The 19,519-nt window shown below is 37.3% G+C and overlaps 1 protein-coding gene across 7 annotated transcripts; it reads left to right on the top strand.

The window, feature by feature from the left end:
* The first annotated feature begins 1,938 nt into the window (after positions 1-1,938).
* Positions 1,939-19,477, top strand: LOC127446481 (beta-1,3-galactosyltransferase 1-like). Of its 7 annotated transcripts, none has more exons than XM_051707442.1 (5): positions 2,035-2,050; positions 2,618-2,647; positions 14,386-14,455; positions 16,443-16,487; positions 16,683-19,477. In XM_051707442.1, the coding sequence occupies exon 5, from the start codon at positions 17,218-17,220 to the stop codon at positions 18,205-18,207; it is 990 nt and encodes a 329-aa protein (XP_051563402.1). In that variant the 5' UTR covers positions 2,035-2,050; positions 2,618-2,647; positions 14,386-14,455; positions 16,443-16,487; positions 16,683-17,217; the 3' UTR covers positions 18,208-19,477. The 7 variants fall into 7 exon arrangements, with proteins under 7 accessions (XP_051563400.1, XP_051563402.1, XP_051563401.1 ...); XM_051707439.1 differs by lacking the exons at positions 2,035-2,050; positions 2,618-2,647 and adding exons at positions 5,816-5,936; positions 6,131-6,167 and having other exon boundaries at positions 14,364-14,455; XM_051707440.1 differs by lacking the exon at positions 14,386-14,455 and having other exon boundaries at positions 1,939-2,050.
* Positions 19,478-19,519: the final 42 nt, after the last annotated feature.

Here is a 19,519-nt window from a genome sequence, read left to right as displayed (position 1 = left end):
AAAAGAATTGGAGCATTTTCAGGCATAATTCTGAAGTTACAGCAACAAGTGTTTACTGTTTTGAGTACAATGTTTTATGCTCATATCACTTAGTTAAATATTCTTTAGCCAAATTATGCTAATTAATCTTTGTAAGCAAAATCGAATGTCAAACGAATATTGAACCTAGACATTTCTGAAGATATTGGTGGAAGTTTGAGTATAATTTGCTCTGCATCCTTGGATTTGAAGACAGTTCCTGCTTCAGTTTTACTTAATGTGTGTTCTACATGCTGGTTTGGGAAACAGGTTTTCATCAAAATAAGAAAAAAGAAGTAAAATAAGATTTACTGTAATAGCGCAATTTCCCATGTTATTATCACGAAACGCTATCTTATTTTCTTCCCTATTGAATGCACCTGAGGCCAACTTGTTTAAGATTGATCTTATCTTGGGGCCTGGGTAGCTCAGAAAGTAAAGACACTAACTACCACACCTGGAGTCACAAGTTTGAATCCAGGGAGTGCTGAGTGACTCCAGTCAGATTTCCTGAGCAACCAGTTTGCCCAGTTGCTAGGGTGGATAGAATCACATTGGGTTAACCTCCTCATAGTCGCTATAATGTAGTTCTCGCTCTCGGTGGGGCATGTGGTGAGTTGTGCCTGGATGCTGCGGAGAATAGCGCGAGCCTCCACACGTGCTACATCTCCAAGGTAATGCGCTCAACAAGCCACGTGATAAGATGCGAGGATTGACGGTCCCAGACAGGGAGGCAACTGAGATTCGTCCTCCTCCACCCAGATTGAGGCGAGTCACTACGCCACCACGAGGACTTAGAGCGCATTGGGAATTGGGCATTCCAAATTGGGTAGAAAAGGGGAGAAAATTGAATAGATAGATCTTATCTTGGCAAGCATTAATTGTTTTAAAGAAGAGGACATGTTTTTGTAGTGTATGTTTTATTGGTTTTTCATTTAGGAAACAACATATATAAAAAATAATGTTATATTATGAGGCAATTTTATGTTTTGTACTGTACAATCATATGATCATTAGGCTACAATGTTTTGTTTGTTGGGGTAACTGACACAAAATGCTTTTGGGAAGTTGGCATATTCCATCCTCCATTTAACACTTTTTAAACAGCAACTTCATAAACATTATTATGTTTATTACATGCAATAATGATCAGAAAAATTATTATGCATGCAGCATATATAACCTTATAGTAACAGAGATAACCTACTACATGGAATAATATTTGAACTTTTAAACATTTATTTGTTACTCTGCAGGACCATTTACAATGAAGTAGTGAAGTTAAAAATGTGCTTAAACTGGCAATAATCTTTAAAGAAATGGTGACCATTTAAAAGACCTTTAGGCTACACATTGTTTATGCTGCTTAAATTCTAACCTAAAATATTGATATGGCATTCATTTTCAAAAATAGCAATATTTTAGCAAATATTAATAAAAGCAATTGTTTTATACTCGCTCAGAGTACATTTAAGGTATAATGCAGTTGCTCCCTTACCAGTACACCTGGCCCCATCCTGGACCCCCCACTTAAAATGGTCTAGAACCACCACTATTGCAAATACAAATAATGAATCCAATCCAAAGAAATGTCCAATTTACTTAAAACAAATGAGAATCAAACATTTTTAAATAATTATTTAATAATCTGTGCAATAGAATGTAAATGAAAGGTAGGTCTATTAAGTGTTACCGCTTACAGTGAAAGCATTTCCGTTAATTGGCATCAAAAACAACAGTCACCTTGACCTTTTTAGAGAAAGATTGCAGCATGAAGTGGAGGCTGTATGCTGATCAAATGAGCAGTAGGGGTAGGCTGGATGGCACCTGCTGTCGCGAAGCGTCTGATTCGCACCAGCGTTGTGATTCGCGTTTTGCCTGGTGCTGATTGGACAGCGCTCTATAACCCGCTGCAGCGCACTCGTTCACAACACTCGACCGCTCTTTCATACAGTACCGTCTATTAGCCTAATTCTCAGGAGACTACTGGCATCATTTCACCACGGCAGCTAATGTGACAAAAAAAACAAAGGTGGGGTTACAACGCATAACATCGTTTCCCATCACCGACGGTGTCGACGCGCGGCGTTTGTGGAGCATCCCATTCTTTAATGTGAGAGGCGCAGCATGCGCTATAGTCAAGTGATATTAATGTCGCGTGTGGGGGGTAAAACGAGCGACGTATAAAGCTTTCTATGCGTATACTGTCTACATTGGGGTCTAGCTATCAGTACCAGGGTTCCGTAGATCAGTCAGCTTTGTCAATGTCAACTGCATCTTGTTCTATTCGCAAAAATTAGTCGCGAGTCTGACGCTCCCAGCTTTGGAATGGTCGAGTGGCAGTCTGTCTGTTTGTTATTGGCAATGCAAACCGTAGGTAAGAGCATGGATGGCGTCATGCTCAGACCAACTTGGGTCGTCATTTATAGCCGCATCCTAGTTGCATATTTAAGAATAAAGCAGGCAGCAGACCTTGATGCATTCGGGACTTCGTGTTTCGTTGCGACAGCCTCAGCCCCCATTCATTTTCTATGTATGAAAAACAGAGCACTGTCAACATTCTTTAATTTATTTATTTTTTTCTCTCTCTTGTTGACAGGCAGGCATACAGATTTGGAACGACATGAGGGTAAGTAAGTGATGACAGACCTTTATTTTATGGTGAAAATCTCATTCAGGGCACAATACATCACATCTGGACTGAGGTTTTTATAATATTGTTATAGTCTCTGTGTAGATCAACATAACTGTCACCTGTCATAACATCACTGTCACTTAAGTTAATATTTTAAGTCCAAGCTCATTACAAAATGGATGGATAAGGCAGAAAAATAATGAACAGGCTCATATTTAATTCTAAGCTCCCCAAACTTTGTGACATTAAATTGTCAATATTAACAATCAGTATTGTAAAGACAATTTCCTGTTTGGTGTCCTAAGTTGAAATGAGATCTACACCCCTGCCTCGAGGCCACTTCTGTCTTTTTGTAGGGTACTATGTCGGAAATTACTGGTAGATGCATAACGTTGCTTTTAATTATCAACATCAAGATTTTTGGTAAAAATATATATGATTGTAGGGTACAACAGGGATAATTATTCATGAGCTTGTTGGCACGCTGTTTATATAGTCAGCTATCATTTTTGCAATGATTTGGAAAGTTGGCATACTTTTGATTATATTCTTTTTGTGGGATGAATTCTGCTGAGCAAGCAATTACATCCTCCTGTATGATAAAGAAAGTTTTGAGGATACTTTAAAGTTTAGGCTATTTTAAGCACTTTTACCTCTGTGCTCAAACCCATATACCTGTAATACTTATTGTCTTTATAAGAGACAGTTATCTGCAAACATGTCTTAAACAGGCCCTTAGCATTGTTTTAAGGACCCTTAATGACTGTCTGATTTACTTTTACACATTTGGCAAACACTTTCATCCAAAGCGACTTACAATGCATTCAAACCATGTAATTTATAAGTATAAATACATTAATTGTGAATCAAACTCATGACCTTGGCATTGTTAGTGTCATGATCCAGTGACCAGTTGAACTACGGGGCTGTCTAGAAATTTTCTCAGACCCTGATAAGCAACAGTCTGTTAGTTTTAGCCCCTACTAAGATCTTGTGATGTTTTAATTCAAATATACAGCACAGTGTTCTGGTGCATGCATTCTGTATGGAGAATGAGATACTTTAGAATTGCTCTTTCTCTATGTTGAGCTCAACATATCTGTTTATTAGTTGAGTCATTTTAGCTGTAGATAGAGAGATAGATAGATGGTTATTGTGTAATTAGAGGTATACAAGCCTATTCATACAAATTTGTGCTGACATTCTCATTCTCAGGAATGAGTTTGCTGCTGCACTGGTAATTTAATGTCATTGCATTAGTGTGTGTGATGCCTGTGTAAGTAGAGCAAACTCCCTTAAAGAATAAACCCAATTGCATACTAATTAAATTTTCCTGTTTAAACATTTTTTTCTTCTTCACATAAATATTGAAATAGTGGAAACAGAGCATTTTATTTCTAAAGTGTAGTTAAAACGGTTTTGATTTGTATTAAATTCGTTATTTGACACCAACCCATCGGTCTTCCACAAATATTTTAACATCAATTTGTATCGAGACAGAATGAAAAACCTTCTGACTATGAAACGTTTGTCACCAGCTGAGGCTTGTCTGTCCTCATGTGTTCTGCCTTTATTGATTTGAGTACATAAATGTGTCTTTTGCTTTGTAGATGTGAACAGGGATCAAACTAATTGACTTTGCTGCTAATGTGTTTATTTCCATTTCTATTCTCTGAGAAAATTAGCTAACATGGCTCAAAATATAATTGCTCAGTACTGACTCTGGTATTAAAAGTCATGTCCTTTTTAAAGCTGGTAACTACAGTACATGTAAACATGTCAATGTCTTAGCAGCTATTGAAGGAGGTGTTTTATTTATTTAGTTTATTTATCTCTGACTGCTAGTGTGAGAGCTTTATTTATAATGTAATGTCTCATTTTAACACTGTCAAAATATTATTTGTTTGAGCATACCGACCAGCCAATAGCTTGAGTTTGGAGTTTGGATTTCAAGACTATCTGTTTGGAGACAGGAAGAGTGTTCAGGAAAACTGTTTGAAAACAGTCAGTGTTTTTGCAATGCCATTTTGTTCCACTAATAGCACAAAAAAAAAAAAAAAAAAAAAAAAGAAAAATACACACTTCATCTTTGAAAGAGTTTTAGGGTTTTTAAGGAGGGTTAAACATTTTTTTTTTTTTTTTTGATAGTTGTGAAAGGTGAACCAAAGTGAATGAATAAAATTACATGACAATAAGCATGTAAGCAGCCAATGCCAGGAAGAATACAAAACTAAGACACCAAAGTGCATGCACACACACACACACACACACAAACATACTGCCTCAGGATTGATCATTTATGAGAGCAGCAGTGGCAGCCATCTGTTTATTGATCGGTAAATCAGAGAAAGCCTTACGTTGGCAAACACAATTATACACATGACAAATATGCAGTCATTGGACTGAGAAATATGTTTCAGACTCAGATAATTTACTTTTACTTTTTACTCAAAACAGGTTGAAATGCTTTAAAAAGCTTCTTTATAAACTGAAATAGAATTTTGAGTCCGAGAACAAGAATGTGTTACTTTTACAATAAGTGACTACCATTGACCAGTTGCTTTACTGGTCAAAAACAAGAAGATCAGTCATTAACAAGAAAAATTTGGCTCATTTACGCTTAGAAATACTTGTTCTGAAGATAGCTGGTGAGCACTGTTGTACTGTATATTTAGTACAGTGAAGCACTATTTAGTACAGTAGTATTAGTTTGGTTGTTCCTTTATGTAATTTCTCTGTCTCTCTTTCTCTATCATTCTCTCAGACTGATTCAATCAGCAGTTAATAAAAGATATTATGTCTGCCAGACTCTGAAACATATTTCTCTGTTGCCTGTCCTGATTTTTGCCAGTAATGTCGTAAAGTGTTAAATTGAAATGACTAGCTAGTGTAGTTCATACAGTTACTAATAATTAGTAACAATAGTAAAATTAGATTGTAGTAACATCTTTTTAAAAGTTTTATACAGTATATAAACAGTTCCGGTCCTCGAATCTGATTGGACGAGAGACATTCCATGAGTACTGATGGTCTCACATTGTTGTTAGGTACTCACCACTGCTGACCGGGAGCACTCCACAAGTCTTGCCGTTTCAGAGATGCTCTGACCCAGTCATCTGGCCATAACAATTTGGCCCTTGTAAAAGTTGCTCAGGTCTTGCTGCCCATTTCTCCTGCATTCAACATGTTGACTTTGAGAATTGATTGTTCGCTTACCATCTAATCTACCCAGACCTTGACATGTGGCCTTGTTAGGAGATGATCAACGTTATTCGCTTCACCTGTGAGTGTCCATAATGTTTTTGCTCATCGGTGTGTATACGTATATATATATATATATATATATATATATATATATATATATATATATATATATATATATATATATATATACATACACACACACTGTATTTAAGCTTGAGACCTCCTGCTCACTTTATGCTTTCATTGTATAAAATCTCCTTTTGTGTTCCACAGAGGAAAGAAAATCATACAGGTTTAGAATGACATCAGGGTGAGTAAATTATGACAGATTACATCAATTTCGAACTATATATATATATATATATATATATATATATATATATATATATATATGCACATACAGGTGCATCTCAATCAATTAGAATGTCGTGGAAAAGTTCATTTATTTCAGTAATTCAACTCAAATTGTGAAACTCGTGTATTAAATAAATTCAATGCACACAGACTGAAGTAGTTTAAGTCTTTGGTTCTTTTAATTGTGATGATTTTGGCTCACATTTAACAAAAACCCACCAATTCACTATCTCAACAAATTAGAATACATCATAAGACCAATAAAAAAATCATTTTTAGTGAATTGTTGGCCTTCTGGAAAGTATGTTCATTTACTGTATATGTACTCAATACTTGGTAGGGGCTCCTTTTGCTTTAATTACTGCCTCAATTCGGCGTGGCATGGAGGTGATCAGTTTGTGGCACTGCTGAGGTGGTATGGAAGCCCAGGTTTCTTTGACAGTGGCCTTCAGCTCATCTGCATTTTTTGGTCTCTTGTTTCTCATTTTCCTCTTGACAATACCCCATAGATTCTCTGTGGGGTTCAGGTCTGGTGAGTTTGCTGGCCAGTCAAGCACACCAACACCATGGTCATTTAACCAACTTTTGGTGCTTTTGGCAGTGTGGGCAGGTGCCAAATCCTGCTGGAAAATGAAATCAGCATCTTTAAAAAGCTGGTCAGCAGAAGAAAGCATGAAGTGCTCCAAAATTTCTTGGTAAACGGGTGCAGTGACTTTGGTTTTCAAAAAACACAATGGACCAACACCAGCAGATGACATTGCACCCCAAATCATCACAGACTGTGGAAACTTAACACTGGACTTCAAGCAACTTGGGCTATGAGCTTCTCCACCCTTCCTCCAGACTCTAGGACCTTGGTTTCCAAATGAAATACAAAACTTGCTCTCATCTGAAAAGAGGACTTTGGACCACTGGGCAACAGTCCAGTTCTTCTTCTCCTTAGCCCAGGTAAGATGCCTCTGACGTTGTCTGTGGTTCAGGAGTGGCTTAACAAGAGGAATACGACAACTGTAGCCAAATTCCTTGACACGTCTGTGTGTGGTGGCTCTTGATGCCTTGACCCCAGCCTCAGTCCATTCCTTGTGAAGTTCACCCAAATTCTTGAATCGATTTTGCTTGACAATCCTCATAAGGCTGCGGTTCTCTCGGTTGGTTGTGCATCTTTTTCTTCCACTCAACTTTCTGTTAACATGCTTGGATACAGCACTCTGTGAACAGCCAGCTTCTTTGGCAATGAATGTTTGTGGCTTACCCTCCTTGTGAAGGGTGTCAGTGATTGTCTTCTGGACAACTGTCAGATCAGCAGTCTTCCCCATGATTGTGTAGCCTAGTGAACCAAACTGAGAGACCATTTTGAAGGCTCAGGAAACCTTTGCAGGTGTTTTGAGTTGATTAGCTGATTGGCATGTCACCATATTCTAATTTGTTGAGATAGTGAATTGGTGGGTTTTTGTTAAATGTGAGCCAAAATCATCACAATTAAAAGAACCAAAGACTTAAACTACTTCAGTCTGTGTGCACTGAATTTATTTAATACACGAGTTTCACAATTTGAGTTGAATTACTGAAATAAATGAACTTTTCCACGACATTCTAATTTATTGAGATGCACCTGTATGCACTTTTCTCAGTGTGGGAAATATATCTACATCTTAGTTTTTGTGCATCAATCCTGGATAGTTTTTCTGTACACTTTTGTGCAGAGAAAATGGGCAGAAAATGATAATGGCCCACATATAATTGCACACTTGCATCCCAACTAAATGTTGGGAAAGGACAGTATTGACAGTATTGCCAGTATTAATCACTGTGCTCCATAACTGTTCAACCCCTGGATGCCCCCATGGCAACAGCCCAGTATCCCACAGCAACAGAAGACAGATGCTGCACTCCAAATTACAAAATGGTACCACCACTTGAGAACATAATTACTAAACAAGGGACTGGAGCATCAATATGAAGGTTCAGAAAGAGTGTATGTGTTGTAGACCTGTTGTGTTTTGACATTACATTTTTTTTATATTCACAATTATGCATTGTTAGTCAGATACTGTGCTGCAGGTAAGGGCTACATGTAAAATTTGAGGAAATTTTACTGATCAATACCTAATTAAAGATTCAATCAATAATTCAGATCAGTTAAATGTTGTATGTTTGAAAACATGAATGAATTGACAGAGTTCAGTAGGTCATTGTAAGTTGGTAAAGAACAGTAGGTTCTTTCTGAACTATCGGCAAAACAGGTTTTAACTTGATTCAATAGGCCTTTATGATTCAGTTGTACATGTAACAGGTTGATGAATACACATACTCACACGCTCAACAGACTTCTAAAGCCTGAGAAATGTGGCATATAAAAATTAAAACTACTATCAGCAATACGCATCATTGGGCCTTTAAGAATTGGTCTATGTTGCCTACAATAAATAATAATAATATATGACTTCAACGCCATAATGTTAAATATCCAAACTTACTTTATTAACAGCTTTTGATTGGACAAGTTACATCCTACATTCAAAATAAATGCAAAAATATAACTTAGAACTATTTCATTATTTTTATTTGCATATCCTTTCACAAACAGTATGTGCTGCAGTGGTGGCTCATCCCATTAGATTTTACATGGTGGTATAAAGTTCATCGTTAAATCGTTAGCAATTGCACTTTGAAAATTAAAAATATTTGTGATCAGAGTTTGTGCAATTCCTTAATGAAAAAGTTCAAATCTGCTAACAGCAGCTGAGGGGCATATAGGTCTTAAAGGAATAGTTCATCCAAAAATAAAACATTTCTCATCATTTATTCACCCTAATGCCATCCGAGATGTGTATGACTTTCTTTCTTCTGCAGAACACAAACAAAGATGTTTGGAAGAATATCTCAGCTCTGTAGGTCCATACAATACTAGTGAATGGTGACAAAAACTTTGAAGCTCCAAACAACACATAAACGCAGCATAAAAGTAATCCATATGACTCCAGTGGTTTAATTCATGTTATCTGAAGTGATCCAATCATTTTTGGGTGAAAACCGATCAAAATGTAACTCTTTTTTTCACTGTAAATCTTGCCATTGCAGTCTCTAGGCACGAACACGATTTCAAGCTCGATTACACTTCCTAGTGCCTGATGCATGCGCAGAGTGCTAGATGGCGCTAGGAAGTGTAATCGAGCTTGAAATCATGATCGCCAAGGAGACTGCTGATGTCAAGATTTTTTGTGAAAAAGGTGTTATATTTTAATCTGTTCTCACCAAAAAAATTATTGTATTGCTTCAGAAGACATGAATTAAAACACTGGAGTAACTTTTATGCTGCCTTAATGTGCTTTGTGGAGCTTCAAAGTTTCAGTCACCATTAACTTACATTGTATGGACCTACAGAGCTGAGATATCTTCTAAAAATCTCTGTTTGTGTTCTGCAGAAAAAAGAAACCATAAACATCTGGGATGACATGAGTAAATGATGAAAGAATTTTCATTTTTGGGTGAACTATTCCTTAACAATGCTTGTAACTTCTTCCCTGATTATAAATATAAATTAGATTAGGGTAGGTTATAACCTGTGCACACCATTCTCCAAATGGGGCCATTATGTTTGATTGCTCATATCTTAAAAATGCATAAAGGCATTTGCACGATTTTTGGCGTACTTCTATGACTTTTTGTCCCGAACACATATGTGAGTTTTATTTGCATCAATTGCACAAAATAAAGTGGTGCCATTTGGCGATACACATGGGCTGTAATAATAGTCACATTACTTTCACACAGAAATAATAAAAAACGTCTAAAATTCAGACAATTTACTGTTTTAACGAAATGTAAACAACAAAATGATGTCACTGTGATGTCATTGTGAGCATCAACTTGCTACAAATACATAAATAAATCGACTAGCTAAGTTTTCAGTGGCAGCAAACTTCAGTGCTTCTCTTTCACCACGTGGCTCCATTTTTATTGGACCACCCTTTATACCCAGACCTTAAAAATCAACATTTAAATAAAAGCTTAATTTTGGTGATATTATTGTATTATGTGTAGTGGTTGACTGATATAGGTTTTTAAATGTATGATGGCAGTGTTAATATCTAGAGAGCAGCATGGCCAATCACCAATATATAATATAGTGAGGAGACTAGCAATTGCATTATTCATTAAAAAAATGCTGTCGGTAGATTTTGAAACAAATACAAGGAAGAACTAACCCTTCTGTTAATTGGACAAGGATTATTAGCCAATGCTGATAATCTCAAAATGCGCAAACATTAGCAGATAAATTGCCTGGATATATTAGTCTATCACTAGTTGTGTGTGGAAAATTATGTTCTGCATGGTATCTTGTCTTTAACTGGCTACTATGGAAAACACAACAGCACCCCACTTACTCTTGGATCTGACCAGTATTAATAGAGGTTCAAAGAAACAGGCCAGAAAAGGGATGAGTCACGTTTTTCTACCATGTGAGGATCTGGGAGAGCTGAGGGGTTGGATATCGCATCTGGCTCTCCTGCTGGAGTCTTTCACTGACAGTTACTGCTGATGTTGTTTGTTTGTCATGATAGAGACATATAGCTTTTCACCAGATCTACCTTTAGTTTACACTCCCACCCGTAATATCACCTCTGTCTGCTTACATATATATCTAGCTGTTTGTGTGAGATTTTATAAGAGTCACTTTGAATTCCTCTCTCTCTCTCTCTCTCTCGCTCTCTGTGTGTGTGCGCATGCGTGAGTGTCTGCTGAGCGAGTGAGTGGTGAGTACGAGTGAGTTGTTCCTGCTGTGGGAAGAACAATTGTCTTTTTCTTTTTTTTTCTTTTCTCCCCAATTTGGAATGCCCAATTCCCAATGCGTTCTAAATCCTCGTGGTGGCGTAGTGACTCGCCTCAATCTGGATGGCGGAGGACGAATCTCAGTTGCCTCCGCGTCTGAGACATCAATCCTCGCATCTTATCACGTGGCTTGTTGAGTGTGTTACCGCGGAGACATGGTGCATGTGGAGGCTTCACGCTATTCTCTGCGGCATCCACGCACAACTCACCACATGCCCCACCGAGAGCGAGAACCACATAATAGTGACCACGAGGTGGTTAACTCCACGTGACTCTACCCACCCTAGCAACCGGGCCAATTGGTTGCTTAGGAAGCCTGACTGGAGTCACTCAGCATGCCCTGGATTCGAACATGCGACTCCAGGTGTGGTAGTCAGCGTCTTTACTTGCTGAGCTACCCAGGCCCCCCAAATGTCTTTTTCTAAACTTTCTCTTTTGTATTTGAGCTTTAATACCAGTTATACACCAGGTAGTGTAACAAAGTTCATTGAGTTTCGGGTGTCAGAAACCAGTGCTTTGCCCAGGGTGTGAATGCTTTAGATTCTTTGAAGCGGTGTCATGGATTTAAAGTGGTCTCCGCGGTGAATGTGGAAGAGTGCATTTTGGCTGACGGAGATGTTGTTGGCCATAAGTGTGTTTTAGCGGCATCAAGAATGAATAATGCAATTGTCTTGTTCTTGAATACAGTAGAGAACACAAATGAGGTGGTGGAGAAAGGAGTAGTGATTCATGGTTTATTCACCCCGGTGCTCCCCGTTTACACTTCCGCAAAGAAAGTCATTTTGTCTAACGTGCCACCTTTTATTAAAGATGAAATATTAGCCAAGGAACTGTCAAGCTTTGGAAAGTTGGTTGCTCCAGTGAAAAAGACTGCAATTGGGAGTAAATCTGACATTATTAAACATGTAGTGTCTTTCAGGAGATTTACGTACATGATTTTGAAAGACAACGTGACAGAACTTAACTTAAATTTTAAATTCACAATTGATGAATATGACTACACTGTCTTTGTATCTACTGATATGATGAAATGCTTTGGATGTTGCAGAACTGGGCATTTAGTTTGTGCTTGTCCAGAGAATGATGGTACAAGCACGCATCAAGATGTCTCAGGTGAGAGTGGGGTAAAGTAAAAGATGGAGAATCTACTGGTGCTTCTGAGCCAGTCCCGACTGAACTGGTGCAGGCCACGATGGGCAAAGATAAAGCAACTTGTAGATGGACAGTCGAGGCAGAACAGGTCACGGTAGAAAACATGCCACAAATCGACAAGGATGAGTCAAAGCTGAATGAATCCGAAGACTTGCTTAAGAGTCTTCTAATAGAGATGGAAATAATAATTACGTTAATGTTGCTGAAGGTGATGAGAATATGAATGATACCCAGACTAGTTCAATGAACTGTTTGTCTGACACAGAGTCCCTCTCAGAGAGGGTCAGTCAGGGAGAGAGCTCAATGATGGATGTAGATCAGGCTGTTTTCAAAGCACCCCTAAAGAGGAAAAAGAATGACAGAGAATCAGGGTCAAAACAAGCCAGAAAAACAGGAAAAGAATAGAAGAATGATGATGTAGACAATTTCGGCAGTGAGAGTGACTCTAGCGTCCCGGGGGGGGGGGGAGGGTGCAGGTTGCTGAATATTTCCCAGATCTTAAACATTTTGTGGAAAATACTAAGGGTATGAGTGAGGGATGTTTTACAGACCCGGTTGAAAAATTTGTACAAAACTCCAAAACCAACTGAATAATAATGGCAGAAAACTGGCTTAAATTTTACCCTTATTGGCTGCCTGTATCTATATGGATTATTTTTAATTTTGTTTTTACACATGGGTGACATCCATATTGCATCCTTAGATTGTGTAAAATGAGCAGACATTTAAGAAGTGCTGAAACAGAAACAACTTGATGTTTTATTTTCACAAGAAACACACAGCCATGATAAAATTCTGCAGAATGGGCAAAAGAATGGTGTGGTCTCACTTTAAGTCACAAAACCTCATGTAGTGGTGGATTTGCCATTTTATTTGCATTTTAGTTTTACTCCCTGCTCTTTTAAGATGGAAGAGATTGTGAAAGGAAGACATAAAGATTCGAGCCCAGTTTGAGAAACATACTTTTGTTTTTATTTGTTTAAATGCCCCAACTTTACCAACAGAAAGAATGGTGTTTTTAGATACTCTATGCACAACATTAAACAAGTGTAATAGTGAAGAGTATCTATTTCTTGGTGGGGATTGCTCATGATAACCTATTGTCATTAGCAAGACTAGACAGATTTTATAGTTTTAAACGCCATCCTAGTATTTTTATGAACTGTTTAATAACTCCAGTTGGTTTTTCAGACTACAGTCTAGTCACATGCAGAGTATTCTTAAGCTCTGCCATACCAAAGAGTGCTTATTGGCATTTTAACACAGTTTTATTAAGTGATGCACTTTTTAAGGATACATTTGAATTCTTTTGGAAAAAATTTAGGAATGAAAAAGCTACATTTCTTTCTTTGCAAAATTGTGGGATTTTGGTAAAACACAAATCAAGCAACTAAGTCAACAGTACACGCAAAATGTCACAAAGGATACAATTAAATCTGTAAACACTCTAGAAGCTGAAATTCTGAAATTTCAAGAGATGGCAAAGTCAAGTGGAAATCAGGCATATATTGAATCCCTTTATATATATATATATATATATATATATATATATATATATATATATATATATATATATATATGTATATATATTTATCTGCTTTGTCCGACCTACAAGAAATGAAGGCACAGGATGCACTGGTCAGATCACATTTTAAAAATATAGACCAGATGGATGTACCATCCAAGTTCTTCTTCAGCACAGAAAAAAAGTATGGCCAAAAACGTTTTATTCTTTCCTTGCGTTCTGAAGCTGGGTTTCTTTTATCAAACCCTAAAGATATACGAAATAGAGCAGTCAGCTTTTACAAAAAGCTTTATGGCTGTGAGCACAAGGAAGACAGGGTTGTTGAACAGCTGTTTTTTGAAGAGTTACCAAAAGTCTCTGAAAAATCAAATAAGGCTCTGAAAAGGGCTATAGGCCTGGAAGAACTGCATAAGGCTCTCCAAGGCACTGAGAATGACAAGGTTCCTGGGATAGATGGAATCCCAGTTGAGTTTTATAAAGCAATTTGGTCTGTTATAGGAGAGGATCTGCTGGCAGTTCTTAGTGACAGTTTAGTCAGAGGACTTCTGCCACTGAGCTGTAGGAGAGCAGTTCTTACTCTTTTGCCCAAAAAGGTGATTTGAGTGATATAAAGAGCTGTTGACCTGTGTCTTTATTGTGCAGTGACTATAAGTTGCTCTCTAAGGTGTTAGCCACTTGTCTGGGAAGAGTTCCGGGTGAGGTTATCCACCCTGACCAGTCCTACTGTGTGCCAGGTAGGTCGATTTGTGATAATATTCATTTAATTAGAGATTTATTTGATGTCTCTAAGATGTTTGGTGTAGATATTGGCTTGATTTCCATAGATCAAGAGAAAGCATTTAATCATGTGGAACATAATTATTTGTGGAAGGCTCTACAGGCTTTTGGTTTTAGCTCTGATTTTATTGCCTATATTAAAGTTTTATATAGTGACATTGAGAGTGTACTAAAGGTTAATGATGGCTTATGTGCTCCTTTTAAAGTGTGTCATGGAGTAAGACAAGGTTGTTCTTTGTCAGGTACTTTATAATCTAACAATAGAACCACTTCTGAATAAATTAAGAGGAGTTTTAGAAGGAATTTCTTTACAAACTTGTAAAATGTATTTTTGCTTATATGCTTATGCTAATGATGTTATCATAATGATCAATAAGCAAAATGATGTGGACACATTATTAAAGACATTGAGAAGGATTTTGAAACTAACTCTTCTGCAAGAGTTAACTGGAATAAAAGTGAGGCAGTTTTAATAGGGAAGTGGAAAGGTGGGGTACCAAACCTCCCAGATTGGTTAATTTTGACAAAAAATGGTTTAAAGTATTTGGAAGTATGTTTGGCGATGAGATAACTGTTCACAAAAACTGGGAGGGAACAACTGAAAAACGTAAAGGTTGATTAGAAAAATGGAGATGGATTGTACCATACTTATCATACAGGGGATGCACTCTAATTATTAATAATATTTTAAAGACTGCTGAAGGACTATGTTAAGACACATCCTTGTTCTTGTTGGATCCCAAAAGAATCAACACATCAAGGTTGCCAGTTTTCTACCACAATCGTTTTTAAAGTGTGGGTTCACAGTTTCTTTATTCTGGCTGTTGGAAGAACCCCTTATTTATGGTGCACATTTGGACATTTTAGAGACATGTGGGATACTGACTGCGGTATTCAGTAAATCCAAGATCTCAACACTCAGATGTTTAAACAAACTGGCTGGTCCGAGTTTCAGAAAAGCTGAGAATGTAGCTGCTTCCTTAAGAGTTAAATCAATTTGAGTTATTGCACAAGTACTACAGAAATCTGTTTTTACAACAGAACAAACAAACATGCTTCAAGATTATTGTGCCTAATGATAAAGACTTGTTTCCTAATCTGATTCTTTCTCCGAATTTAGATGAGTATACTGGTATTTTTTGAAAATGTAACATATACGGATTTGTATGAGAGTAGTGGCAAAAAGATGTACAAGGCTTATGTAAAAGTTTTTAACAAAAAGAGGTTGCATGAAAGAGTTGATACACCCTGGCGTATGTTTTTTGTAATGGGTGAAGATACTAGACCAGAGTGGAGAGCACTTTATAAGCCACCATTAACTAAAAGATTTGGAGACTTACAATGGAGAGTTTTACATGGCATTGTTGCTGTTAATGCTTTTATTTCTCTTTTAAATCCAGAAGTTGGCCAAGATTGTCCTTTTTGCCTCCAAAGAGAGACTGTTTTTCATGCTTAGCCATTTTTGATGTTTTACTAAATATTTTTAATGTTTTTGATGAAGAATTTTCGAAGATGGCAATATGAGCGCCAGTTGTTAAATTTTATTTTGAGCAAAGCCAAAATGGACATTTATGTTAGTAGAAAATGTTGATGATTATAATGTTGTAATGGTGTTTGTAGCTACTATCAAATCAAGACTTTTAATTGATTTTCGTTTCTACAGAGCTATAGATTGTCTAGTAATATATGAAAAAATATGGTGTCACAGAGGAGCATTGTGTTCTATTATTGAAAATTTTCTGTAGAATTCTAAATTTGAATTTTATAATGTTTTTATATCGCTAATTATTTGTAAAATAAAAAATAAAATAAAAAAATCTCTCTTTCTCTCTCTCTCTCTCTCTCTCTCTCTCTCTCTCTCTCTCTCTCATTGAGGCAGTCTGCTTATGAATACAATTTAAATTATTCTGCCAGATTCTGAAACCTATTTTTTCCATCCAACAGTTGTGTCCTCTGCTGCCTGGACTGATATTTGATGTATATGTAAAGGTACATTAAGTGTAGTTAGTCTATCTATCTATCTATCTATCTATCTATCTATCTATCTGTCTGTCTGTCTGTCTGTCTGTCTGTCAAGATATATACTGTATAATATTGTATATTAATATATATACAACTGAAGAACCCAAGGAAATACTACATGATATGAGTTCAGCATATTACATTTTCTATTTTTCTTTTCAGATTCATATGCAGCAAAAAAGTGGGATCTGGGAATAAAAATGTATACCCATCACGTGCAAAGAGAGCGTTTCGACTTCCTGTGACTTACAGACAAAGAAACATCCAGCAGCACCTGTACTGAAAAGCATCTCCATTCACTCCACACTATATTTATGCTTTATTAATGACTGTCGGAACAGACGCAGTGCAGTGAAGTCCCACAGAGACAGAAAGTCAGTTATAGGAAAATGCATGCTGCAAATCTCTTATAGATAATATGAGACAGGGAAGAGGGCCATTAAATCTTCTATGTCCTTCGTCAATAACACTGATACCCCTTTAAATAACATGATTACCAGCACCAATAAATAATTGGTGGCACCAATGCTCATCTAATGCTCCTCTATAGCAGAATGATGCTAATGAACAAAACTGAACCAGTTTTGACAGCAAAAGATGGATGGTTTGTGCTCGTTTGAGCAATGTTCTTCAAATAACTACACGTGGCCTGTGGGCTGAACACGTGTGATTGACAGGCGCTCAAGCCACTGCCGAGATGCCATCAAAGGTGTCATGCCTGTACATGCTGACTGTGGTCTGCTGGGCCAGTGCTCTGTGGTATCTCACCGGTTCCCGCCCCTCAACCTCCTACGTGGGTCCGATGAACTTCGCCGTCCGCAAACCACTCCCAAGACTCTCAAAAAATAAAACGTTGAACAACATCCGAACACGTTCCCTAAACCCACACAATTTCAAGTTTCTAATCAATGAGCCCACCAAATGTGAAAGCAAAACACCCTTCCTGGTCCTCCTCATCAGCACCAACCACAAGGAGTTTGACGCCCGACAGGCAATTCGGGAGACTTGGGGCGACGAGAACACATACAGTGATGTTCGCATTCTGACTCTGTTTCTTCTTGGGTTCAGCACAGAACCGGTCCTCAACCAGATGGTGGAACAAGAAAGCCAGATCTTCCATGACATCCTGGTTGAGGACTTTGTGGATTCCTACCACAATCTGACCCTAAAAACTGTCATGGGGATGCGCTGGGTGTACTCATTCTGCCCCGACGCGCAGTACATCATGAAAACGGACAGTGATATATTTGTCAACATGGACAACTTAGTGTTTAAGTTGCTGAGACCCAATACCAAGCCAAGGCGGCGCTTTTTTACAGGTCGCGTGATAAATGGAGGCCCCATTCGTGACATCCGCAGCAAGTGGTTCATGTCCAGAGAGCTCTATCCTGACAGCAGGTACCCACCCTTCTGCTCTGGCACCGGGTATGTGTTCTCTGGAGATGTTGCAGAGTTGATCTATAAGACCTCTCTCCATACAAGACTCCTATATCTGGAGGATGTGTATGTGGGATTGTGCCTGCGTAAACTAGGTATTCAACCCTTCCAGAACAGTGGATTTAATCACTGGAAAATGACCTACAGTCTCTGTCGCTACCGGAAAGTGTTGACTGTGCATCAGATCTCACCAGAGGAGATACTCAGAATATGGAATGATATGTCCAACAAGAAACATCTCAAATGCTAACAAACACAAGACATTGTTAAAGGAATAGTTCACCCCCAAAAAGTCATACGGGTTTGGAACAACTTTAAAATGAGAAAGGATTACAGAAATGAAATTTTTTGGTGAACTATTCCTTTATATTTGTGTATAATGATGTTAAAACTTGAAGGAGTAAAAACATGATTCATCTACTAGACTGCTGTGAACTTATTTGCTTTATATTAGTAGTGCCGACATTCAAAGTAAAATAAAATTATATTAGAAATAGCACTACAGTATTTACTATCCCAGAATTCTGCCAAATACTACATTTAATCATGTAAATCACTTTTAATGAATGAGAATGCATATTTATGTGTAGTAAAAGCCTTTGCAAATCATATAGCTCAGTTTTAGAACCTGAATAGGAACATTATTTTGCCATTGTTTAGGGTATGATGAAATGGTAACACTTTACAATAAGGTTCCATTCATTAGCATTAGTTAATGCATCAGATATCATGAAGTAACAATGAATAATAATTTATAGCATTTATTAATTTTTGTTAATGCTAGTTAATAAAAATACAATTGTTCATTGTTAGTTCATGTTAGTTCATAGTACATTAACCAATGTTAACATATTAAACTTTTGATTTTAAATATATGTTGAAATTAACATTAACAAAGACTAATAAATGCTGTAAAAATATTGTTCATTGTTAGTTCATGTTGTTAACTAATGTTAACAAATGGAACCTTATTGTAAAGTGTTACTGATTAAATAATGCAAAAATAAATTGCATAGACACACACACTTTGATTTTTCATTTACATTACATGCATGCACAAGAAATACAATGAAACAGGCATTCGCACACACATAAAAGTACCTTCTTCTTGGCAGGAAGAGCTATTTACTCTAGCCAGTCCAGCTGAATTAAAGAGAAACTGAGCTCCAATTCGCAAATCAATCAGCCAAGGATACTGAAACCCAATGCAAAACCATTAGCCCCCCAAAAAAACCTTTCCAATGTAACCTTTTAACCTTTACAAGTAGTATGTGCTTTGTATTTTTGACAGCAAGTGATTGTGTACTGCATTAGTGTATATTTAGCCATTCAGTTGTGTACTGCTGGTGGATGAATGAAACAGGGGGCAAAAATGGTCTTGTATTATAATAATGTAACATAGCACATGTGAAAAGGCCACGCTCGGACCATGCACTTTATTTTGTATATGAAAACTCATGGACAGATTTGTTTAGCACTGCTGACTGTATATTGAATAAACATATCCACTTTTTCTAAAAGTGTCACTGTTCTGTTATGTCTTTTACCCTTGGGCACAGTAA

The sequence above is a fragment of the Myxocyprinus asiaticus genome, chromosome 9 (genome assembly GCF_019703515.2).
Source record: "Myxocyprinus asiaticus isolate MX2 ecotype Aquarium Trade chromosome 9, UBuf_Myxa_2, whole genome shotgun sequence".
Lineage (NCBI taxonomy): Eukaryota > Metazoa > Chordata > Actinopteri > Cypriniformes > Catostomidae > Myxocyprinus > Myxocyprinus asiaticus.
This window is presented reverse-complemented; position numbering and strand designations above follow the sequence as displayed.

Bases quoted from the DNA above. Each gene is read 5' to 3' on its own strand.
- LOC127446481 (XM_051707440.1), top strand. From the start codon at position 17,218: ATGCCATCAAAGGTGTCATGCCTGTACATGCTGACTGTGGTCTGCTGG.